The following is a 10,478-nucleotide window of genomic DNA, read 5'->3' as shown; positions in this document are numbered from 1 at the left end:
TCATTCTATCACACTACAGTTCCTACACAAGACTACCATAAATCTATGGTTGATCCTTGTTTCTGTCGAATTTGCCTACCTAGTTTTCTTGATATTCTCCCTTTGATCCAAAAATATACTCTTTCACCGTTCTGGGTGCTGAAAGTGTATGCTTCTTAATCTGCCATTAAGAAAATATACCATCGGAAACAAGAAAAGAAAAAGGAGTTTCCCGTAGAATTCAATTACAAGGTAGAATTCAAATTGAAGTTAAATCATCTGAACCAAAACATATAAGGAAAATAAGAAATCAATGTCAAGTATAAATGATTAAGTAACTCAGCAAATAGCAGAAAGCTACTCCATTGCATTAGATTCTGCTTTCCTCTCTTCAGATTCAGAAGTCTGAAGCTATCCTACCATCCCTTTCATTTTTATGGAATAATCGACTCAAAACTTAAAATGATAATGAAAGAACCAAACTGTTGTGAACTTGTGACAACTTTCAAGAGGTCAATATCCCGATGAACCAATATGCACTATAATACAACTAATTGTGACAGTGAAGGGAAGCTGTAGATAGCAGCAGTGCCAGAAACAAAGTTAGAATGGTCTCTTCTTGGGCCATGAGGTCAATACACACTCGTGAAAGTGAAGCAGGAGCTACAAGTTTATAACCTCTAAGCTGTCCTTCAAGGTTAGAGATTATTATTCAATGTTACTTTAGACGGTATAAAGATCCTGATTACTACTGGGGAAGAGATTCTATGTAGTATTTAGAACCTTTCTAATTTGGAAGGGCACCTATATTTAATTGCAAGGCTATAGGTTCTAAATCCGCCAAGGCAACTCCCACTTGGGACATATCTTACGGCTCACAATTCTGCCATACAGGAATGCAACTCCAGGAAACCCTTTTGTATCATTTCTCTACATCTAATTGCAAATTTATAAGAGGCAAACTAATATAAATTTATTGATATCAGAAATGAGAAAAACCTTATAAATCTTTTGTTTCATCACATCTTACATGAAAAAATAGAGTTGGTACCTAAACCATCATGAACAGCACCATAAAGGTAAATAAATATGTTAGGATATTGTTCTCTTCTTCTGTGACCATAGTCATATACCTATCTATTCAACTTGATCTGACAGAAAAATGAATATACTAATTAATGCCTTTAGATGCAATCGCCAAAGTAAACAATTCTGATAGCATCCTAGCAGCTGCTGCAGTCTGTTTTTTCTAAAAGACTTTAATGGACTGTTTGGTTTGAGAAATGTTTTTTCTTTTCATTCTCTGTTCTTCACCTTTTTCTTATAAAAATGTCACATTATTTTCACTCTATTTCCTATTTTCAAAAGTTTGTATAGGAAACGGTAGAAACATCTTTTTCTCAAACAGAAACGAAAACAATGTAGTGATTTATGATTAAAAGTGAAAAATTGAAAAAACATTTTCTCCAAACAAATGGTTCTTAAGCTTTTCAAAAGCTTTCAATTTTGTTTACGAATCAAATGGTCCACTCGCGATTCATATTCATTGAACAGTGTTTTATGCACTTGTGGTAGAAAAAGCTAACTTCTGGTTCGTCCTAAAATCAGATATGTAAAAGTAAAAGCCCGAATATGAATATACATTATATTTACATGATTATGATTATGAATTCATGATATATACAGACCAGTTCATAAGCAACAAACATTCCAAAAGCACCATTCTGGCCGATTTGAGGTACACTCTGTCGAGCTGGTGCAGATGTTGCACAATTATAATTAGTGATTACATAACAGAACTCCTAACTACAATTAATTTGGTTAAACAAGCAGGACGTACAGAGCCACCTCCAGCAAAAATTGAAGACATTCATAGCAAAGTTCCCCCTTTCCATTTAGGAGTTGGGCCAGCCATTTGGTGAATGCTCTTCAGAGTGGCTATTTTTCTTAGCAACAAAGCGTGCATGGATTAAATTCCCGGTTGCAATTGCTTCTTGGATGTCATTCTGTGCCTTTTGGCATAGTTCATCAAGTGCAAGCATTGGAAATGGCTCCTCAATGAGAACTCCAACCTACATCAATCAATTTCACATTTTTGGATTAGCTTTCCTCAAAACCAGAAATTTATTATATTTAAGAGAAAATCCATCAATACTTCTTCAGGTGTTCAATCAATTTAGATTTGAGGCAAACCCAAATCTCATCAAACTTTGGCAACGCTCTAACAATAATGAGTGGTTGAAACTAAATTTCTAACAGTGCAAATTCAAAAGCTACTCAAAGGTGCAGTCCAACAGTCCTCCAAAACAGAAAAAAAAAACATTTTGTTTGTACACCCCCATAAATACTTCCAAATTTTTACACAAATCAATTCTCTAAAATACAGCTGATGGGAAGAAAAGCATTGACACAATTACTCAGAAGAAAGGAAAACCTAAACCTGTTTACATAGTGGATTACTCAGAAGAAAGGAAAACCCCAATAATGTACAATAGCCTAAAATTAATGGTCGCATCCCAATTCTGTTGGCTGCAGTGCAATAAATTATATAACAATATATTTGATAAATAGTCAGGGTAAGGAGAAGAACATACTTCTTCAATGCAAAACAAAGAGGCAGCGCTAATAAAAGTTGCAGGAACCACAATCCAATGACAATCGTCCCAAAGTATGATAGGTAGTGTCAGATGCCACAGGACAAGGAACCTTGATGTCAAACGAGTATATGATAATGGAATGGGAATGCCCATAAGTTGTTCACATATGCCAATTCCTTCATGGAAACAAGAGATCTTTGATTCCTGTGCCGCAATGAGGGAAGTGTTAATTGAGTCATACGGACCAGGAATTACCACATAGTGAAGTGTTAGTTAACAAATCCAAATCTAAAATACAACTTCGCTACCAAATTACTGAGGAGTAAAAAATTTACATTCTTGACGAGTTCACATGCAACAATGCTGCCTAATTCAACATGTGCAAACATGCCTACAATCAAAGGTTTTAAAAATTGGTCTGCCTCATGATGGTTTCTGAGTCACATCATGACTATAATTGTGGCCACATCAACTGCATTTGACTGCAAGATTTGTTGTATCTGTTGATAATATTTTGAAAGATTAGAGTATCATATCATTTTTTTAAAAGAATATTTTTAAGTTCATGTTTATCTGAAAAAAGGATATTTCTTGTTTCTATCTTTTTGCTTGGTTCTTGTGTATAAATCTCATATATCTACTCCTAATTTCCATGTTTTCTAACTTCTAAGTGACCTACTATTTTTTTCAACTCAACATTTTTTCTCACATTTTTCAGCATTCTCTTTCTCTGAGTTCCTAGGTTTACATCAAGATATCTTACTGGTTTTAATGCCTCAACCAACATCAAGAGGAGCTTGTTAAATCTTGTAGGAGTTGTGGACCAAGCGGATAAGTCTTAATTCCGGGAGTATTATCTCACATATCCTGTTTCTGTTTATGACCAATTCAATTTGTGGGATTGCGATGCATTCATGAGATCCTGATTTTGGCCAACTATAAGAAGAAAACGCTATCAACCAGGACATTTCCAACATTTAATTTAAAACCTTGCCAACAATTTCAATTACTGCATACTTACCAGCACATTTCTTCTAGACTCCTCCAATTTCAGCAACCGAATGCTCTGCGATATAAACTCAATAATGCAGCGTGGCTGGTGCTTTGAATTCATTACCACTGCTAGATCATCCACTTCCAGCAAATGCTGAAGATCTCTCCTAATATCCGAACCATACAGCACGTGGCACTGCATTCAAACAGCAAGTTTCACCATCAACCACAACTAACTACCAACCTAAAAGTCCAATCACAAACACCATTCACATTAACATTATAAAAGGCCCAAATAGATAGAACCCTAACACGTTAGACTATGTTTGAATTAAGTTTAAAAAGTACTTCTGCAAATTCGAATGCACCAAATGAAGAAGAAATTGTTGTCTTCAGGTTAAAAATTGATCTAAAATTGTTCTCTTCAGATTTAGCTTTTGGGCCTGTTGTATTAACAAAACGATTCCAAATAAATTTAAAATCAGATTTTAGAGAAACTAATGGAAAATATCTTCTATGAATTAACTCAGACAAGCTAATTTCAGTTAAGGGAGAAACTGTTTCATTTTTCCATCCTACAAGTTCTAATCGAGAAATTTCTCCAAGCAAATCTATTGCTTAAATTAAAGTTGAAAAAATACTTTTGCCATTGAAATGCATCAAACGAAGATAGAACTTGTTGCATCTAAAAACCTCTTTTGAGCTCTCCCAACTGATTCAAACACAAACTTAGATCTAGGTTTTAGAAAACAGTCATCTAGGCTGCAATCTGCCACACGAATTGCATTGGTCTGCACTTTTCCACAATACGAAAAATTGCGATTAGAATTGAAAGGCTCAGAAAGAGAGACCTTAAGCGCAATGGGGAAGGCGATGATGTACTGCAAAAGCGCGTGCTTGACGGAGAAGTCGGCGTTATCGACGTCGTCAAGGAAGGCGGCGGCTTGTCTGGCGAAATCGTGGGTACCGGCGATGACGTTGGTCCAGGCCTTCTTGCCGTCGACGAAACGAGCGTAAGAGGCTTCGGTGCGGAACACAAGGAGGAGGGCGAGGGCGGGGGCGGTGAGCTGGTAGGGGAGGGAGGAGGAGTGGAGGAGGGGGAGGAAGTCGGGGAGGATGTGGTGGATTAGGGCTTGGTTGTAGGAGGCGATGGCGGCGGCGAAGCCGGTGAAGAAGAGGACAGGGGGTACGAGGGAGAGGATGACGCGGGAGGAGAGGCTAGAGAGGAGGTGACGGAGGTGGCGGATAGAGCTGCGGTGGTCGCGCCAGTTCAGGTGGGTGTAGAGGGAGCGCTTCTTCTGCATGCCGCGCTCCTGCACCGTGTCGGCCCAGTCCGGGATGGAGCGGAGGAGGGAGATTAGGGCCTGGTCGGGCCCGGAGGCGGGCCCGGTAGGCAGAGAGGCGGAGATGGTGGGCTTTTTGCTGGGCTTGGGAAGGAGAAGAAGGAGGTTGTGGTTGAGAGGGCATTTTGGGCAGAAGAGAGAAGAGAAGAAGGTAGTGGGTTTGAGTTGTCGGGTTCTGGGTTGGTGGTACATTGAGTTGGAGAAGAAGAGGAAGAAGAAATATAATCGAAAAACATGGAACACTTGTACGTTGATTATGTTAAGGTTTGGTTTTAGTATGTGGGAAATTATTATTGGGTGGCTCTGTTTCCAACCAACTCTGTTTCAGACCAAGGCAAAGTTAATCCTACGTTTCAGAAAGACTGTGAACCAAACATGGTATGTGTTGGTTGGTGGGGATGAGGGGCGTTTTAATTTCAAAGAACCGTTGATGGCATGGTTGGTAGGTTTGTTCGAAGGTGTTGGTGATGGCTTGGTGGATAATGCACCACGTTTTTAGACCTTTTTAATTCACCTACTAAATATCTACCCATACTCAAAAATATCTTCTAAAAGGTGTTCATAGATTAAATAAACTACTTTGGAACTAGTTTACAAACTTAATTTGATGGCTTAAGAGATTTGATAATATAAAACATGGTTATTAACTCTATACATTGATTTGATTGTGCATTTTTGTCTTTACCTTCTGCATTGTGTGTTGTCATATATAGTTTTTGTGATTTGTTGCATTTTTTTGTCATTTGCAATGAAAGAAATTCATGTGTTTCCAGACCACAAGATTAACTTTTTGTTATAGCAACAAGCCACAACTCCAGGAGGTTTTTCATATTCCATATTTTGCTAGTTCTACAAGCCATGTCTCAGTTAGCCATTTGATTATGTTTTCGTAAATAGCTAAACTTGTGTGGAAAGCTATTTACAAGGAGAATTAGCACGCGCATACCACCAAGGAAAACAATAGAACACTAGGGATTTGATTCTCACGTGTAATACGAGAGATTCTCCTTATATTAGGTGAAAAGATAATCGATTCTTGGATGTAGAGGAAGAGAAGAGAATCGATTATCTAGCTATTAGGTGATGACAAAATTGATTCTAACTGCAAAATGAAATAAGATAATTAATTATTTTGACGTTTGAGTTCTCCTTCATGTGCCATGAAATTTCTCATCCAACACCTTTTGTCGAAGGTTGCGCTCAGCAATAATCTTAATGCTCAACGTTATTTTTCTCACAAAACGTTGAACGACACACTTCTACCGCTCAACTCCCTAAAACCAAAATGGCTTCAAACTTGTAGTGAAAATTGATGCTCACAATGCCCTTCTACCTTAGCGTCAAAGCATTCATATTTTTCGGTGCTTAGTGGTACAAGACTGGGAGTCAGTGGTATGGAGCTAAAATGCTCTCAAACTTGCACAATGAATTAGCGTTCAATGTTATTTTTCCACCGCTCAATGGTGTATAAGATTTCAACAAATTAAAATATATGATTTAAGAAAAAAGAACTTATTCAAATGGTCAAATCAGTATTCCTTAATACTTTAGTAAAAAATAACTTTTAATGTTAGGGCACATACCGACTTGTTCAATTGATTACATTCTAAATTCCTCAATTCAACATGAATTCAATTTATGCAAACAACATATAAAAATCTAACAAAAACAAAATTCTAGCAAATTTAACATCATTATATCACCAAATCATGCAAAACATAAATTGCAAGACATCTATAACTTAGAAACAAATGTCATTGACTTCCATTACTTGCAAGACAATCAAACAGCTTGAGAAACCTATAAACATATCTTAATGCATAGAAAACGTTATTTTCCCCTAAGAACAACACAAACATGATTATGGTATACCATTATAACCATTTATCAGCAAAAAATCTTATAGAAGACTCAAACACTACATGCGAACTAAAATAGTCCACATGCACAGAAAATCATTCAGACTAAAAAATGACAAAAAACTAACTTACTCTATTAAAGAAATCAATTGGATAGAAATGGAGAACTTGTCTCAAAAATCACCTTAGCAATATCTAATCTCCAAACAAATGAGTTGACAATTTAAAACTATAAAAAAAAGAAAAGAACTCTAAAAAAAATAAGTTCAAAGAGAGTGTGATTTTAAGATAATAAAAATTGTATATAAAAGTTTTTTTTATATTTTAAACTTTTATTAATAAAATAATTGAATCTCATTATTTTAAAACACACTATAATTCTAAAATACGATTCTGTAACCTTCTACATATCTTACTAATGAAAATTTAAAAGAATATTTTACACTCTATTAATTATTTTTTCTATTTTAATTTAAATTGATATTTCAAAAATTAATAATTATAAATTGATTATTATAAATTTGTAGAGTTAATTAAAATTAAAATTTATCATAAATATGAATACTTTTATTGTGATTTTATCCCATGATTTTTTTTACATATTAAAAAATTGTGAGATATTATAATTAATATAAAATAATAAATAACTAACTTTTGTTTACTCTCCTTTAAGGGATCGTTATATGAGAATCGATAAAAAGATAATGATAATAATAATAATATTTATTTTATCATAAGATATGATATGACCACATAAAAATCATAAAATATATGGCTATCTTTTATACGATATATTTTACATTAGATAATATCGTCCTATATTTTAAACATTAAATTTTTTACATGAACACTATATCAAAATAAAATAGCAACGAAATCATTCAGTAATAAATATTAAATAATATAACTAAAAAATATAAATAAAAAAGAAAATAATTTGAAATTTAATTGAACCTGAATTTAATCTTGAATGAAGTAAAATATTATGTTTTTTCTTAAAAGAAACCCTGACAGAAGAAACTCTTAATTGAAATAGGTTTGGGGAAACTTGAAGCTTCAACCTATAAATAATTGTAGTGTTAGATTTGAAGTGAAGATCATCAGTGATGAGTCTCATGAATCCGAGAACAGAGAAACTGGTGAGAAGGCTAACGATTGTGGCCACTGTTACTGCTTCCTATTTTCTCCTAACAGCTGATTACGGTCCTCAACCCAATGCTCTCGACCCTGTAAGTCTCTTCCTTTTATCTCAAGCTATTTTTTTTTTTAATGATTTCTTCGATGTCCAACATGATTTTTCCATTATATTTTTAAATTCCTTGGTGGGTTTTCTCCTTATCGATTTACCATTTTTAATTTGCTTATGTTTTTAGTATCTGTTGCAATGTTCAATTACCGTCCTTCATTGTTTGGAGTTGGTTTATAGGTTCAAATTAGATTAGTTTATGCAAACTAATATGGTAGATCTAATCTGCTGATGAAAAAACATAATAATTTTTCCTTCTTAGAAAGTTACGACTTTTGTTGTTGTGAATTCGAAGGTGTCATAAAACCTTGTGTAGGAAGGGGATGATAGGCTAAACTGTAAGCAAAGTAGCTTGGGTTGGATTTAACAGAGGGAAGTGGGAACAAACAGCCCTCAGAAAGACTTTGTGGCCACTTTAGTTGTAATTCTTAGGCAATTTTGAATCCATTGGTAGCATTTGTAAGACATGTTGAATCTATATGGAACATAACATAAGTTTCCTTCTATGATGCTTTTCAAAATAGAACTGCTTGAGGAGTTAAAAGTTGTACATTTGGGTTTCACTGAAAAGGGTGGAACTAATGAGTGCAGAACATCATTGTTTTACTGTGTTCAGTTCTATTTGATCTGTTCCTCTAAAGCTATTTACTATGACAAGAACAGTTTAAAGAAACACAAATCCAATACAGCCTTGTGTCCTCCAGAAATTGTGTCAGGAAATAAGAATATGGCACAGTACTTGGTCTGCTATTGCATTGGCTTTACTGTAACAACGCCAAAGGTATAAAATTGAAAGCTTTTGAAAAGCTTATGAGCTATTTTTGTTTTGAGAAAATGCTTTTCCGTTTTTCACTTTTAATTACAAAAGCACCACGTTATTTTCATTTGTTTTCTATTTTCAAATAATTTTCCTTTTGTTCGAGAAAAAAGTTGTTTTCACTGTTTCGTATTCAAGCTTTTGAAAATGGGAAATAGAGTGGAAATAACGTGACATTTTTATAATAAAAAGTGAAAAACAAAAATTTGAAACAAAAACATTTTCTCAAGTTAAACAATCCATAGCATTCTTATAGGAAAACACAGACTTAGCTGATAGGATGCTATAAGAAGTATGCAAATTGTATTTACTTAGATGATAACAGCTGGGGCATTAATTAGTATATTTATTTCTTAGGTCTCAGATCAAGTTGATTAGGTAAGTGAATGACTATGGTGGGAGAAGTAGAGAACAATATCCTAATATGTTTATTTACCTTTATAGTCCTGTTCACAGTGGTTTCGTGCCTTGGTACCAACTCTATTTTTTTATGTTAAATGTGATGAGACAAAAGATTTATAAGATTTTTCTCATTTGTGACGAGTAAATTTACATTAGTTTGCCTCTTGTAAAATTGCAATTAGATGTAGACAAATGACAAAAAGGGGCGTTCCTGAACTTGCATTCCTGTATGGCATAATCATGAGCCGTAAGATAATGTCCTAAGTAGGAGTTTCTTTGATGGATTAGAAGCTATAGCCTTGCAGTTAAATATATAGGTGCCCTTCAAAACTAGAGAGGTTCTACATACTACGTAGAATATCTTCACCAGTAGTAGTAATCAGGATGTTGATACCGTCTAAAGTATCATTGAATAATCTCTAACCTTGATGGACAGCTTTGAGGTTACAAACTTTGTAGCTCCTGCCTCACTTTCAGGTCTGTCTGAATGATTGGCCTAATGGACACAAGCAGAGACCAATTTAACTTTGTTTTTGGCACTGCTACTGTCTAAAGTTTTCCTTAACTACCACAGTTAGTTGCGTTATACGACAGTCCTTTTCTGGGGGCTTCTACTCCAATTTAATATCTACTGACCGTCTGATAGATGTTCTATTCTCATTGTAAAGCAGACAATACAGATTGGTTCATTGGGATATTTGGGAATTCATTTATACTTGATATTGGTTCTTTGTTTTCCTTCTATATTTTGGTTCAGATGATTTAATTTTAATTTAATTTTCTTGATGGAAGATGTTGTATTTGATTTCTACAGGAAGCTCCTTTTCTATTGTTTCTGATGCTATATTTTCTTAATGGCAGATCAAGAAGCAAATACTTTCAGCACAGAGCATGGTGAAAGGGTATATTTTGGGATCAAAGATAGAATCTCAAGAAAACCAGCTGGGCAAATTGGACAGCAACAAGGATCAACCATAAATTTTTGGGTAGTCTTGTATAGGAACATCATGCTGAGTCAGTTTTCTTTTAGCGGTTTGAACTGTAGTGTAATAGAATGACATGAGGATGAATAAACGGTGGATTCACTTGTCAGCACTATCAATGACATGAATATGACCATTACTCCATAATAATGTTTCGGCTGCTACTCTCTCCCCCACAACCTTTTGTCTTATTATGGATCTGCATCTGAAGTGTTTCTTTGTTTTCTTTTATCTGAAATTGAGAAACCAAAATTGTAAT

General features: G+C 34.8%; 2 protein-coding genes across 2 annotated transcripts; one reads left to right on the top strand and one right to left on the bottom strand.

Moving 5' to 3' along the window:
- Positions 1-1,592: 1,592 nt before the first annotated feature.
- LOC108346290 (UPF0187 protein At3g61320, chloroplastic) lies at positions 1,593-5,384 on the bottom strand. Its single transcript, XM_017585330.2, has 4 exons — positions 4,421-5,384; positions 3,598-3,765; positions 2,574-2,780; positions 1,593-2,051 (listed from the first exon to the last, which is right to left on the bottom strand). Exons 1-4 carry the CDS (start codon positions 5,102-5,104, stop codon positions 1,875-1,877), a joined length of 1,236 nt encoding a protein of 411 aa, XP_017440819.1. The 5' UTR covers positions 5,105-5,384; the 3' UTR covers positions 1,593-1,874.
- Positions 5,385-7,775: 2,391 nt separating this feature from the next.
- LOC108347096 (uncharacterized) lies at positions 7,776-10,369 on the top strand. Its single transcript, XM_017586222.2, has 2 exons — positions 7,776-8,000; positions 10,098-10,369. The coding sequence occupies exons 1-2, from the start codon at positions 7,878-7,880 to the stop codon at positions 10,212-10,214; spliced, it is 240 nt and encodes a 79-aa protein (XP_017441711.1). The 5' UTR covers positions 7,776-7,877; the 3' UTR covers positions 10,215-10,369.
- Positions 10,370-10,478: the final 109 nt, after the last annotated feature.

Source organism: Vigna angularis, chromosome 9, assembly GCF_016808095.1.
Source record: "Vigna angularis cultivar LongXiaoDou No.4 chromosome 9, ASM1680809v1, whole genome shotgun sequence".
NCBI lineage: Eukaryota > Viridiplantae > Streptophyta > Magnoliopsida > Fabales > Fabaceae > Vigna > Vigna angularis.
This window is presented reverse-complemented; position numbering and strand designations above follow the sequence as displayed.

Excerpts from the sequence above, each read along its gene's own strand:
- LOC108346290 (XM_017585330.2), bottom strand. The coding sequence starts at position 5,104 with ATGTACCACCAACCCAGAACCCGACAACTCAAACCCACTACCTTCTTC. Across the intron at positions 2,781-3,597 it reads AGTCTAGAAGAAATGTGCTG|GAATCAAAGATCTCTTGTTT; the intron begins GTAAGTATGCAG and ends ATTGCGGCACAG. Across the intron at positions 2,052-2,573 it reads CTTTGTTTTGCATTGAAGAA|GTTGGAGTTCTCATTGAGGA; the intron begins GTATGTTCTTCT and ends TGATTGATGTAG.
- LOC108347096 (XM_017586222.2), top strand. The coding sequence starts at position 7,878 with ATGAGTCTCATGAATCCGAGAACAGAGAAACTGGTGAGAAGGCTAACG. Across the intron at positions 8,001-10,097 it reads AACCCAATGCTCTCGACCCT|ATCAAGAAGCAAATACTTTC; the intron begins GTAAGTCTCTTC and ends TCTTAATGGCAG.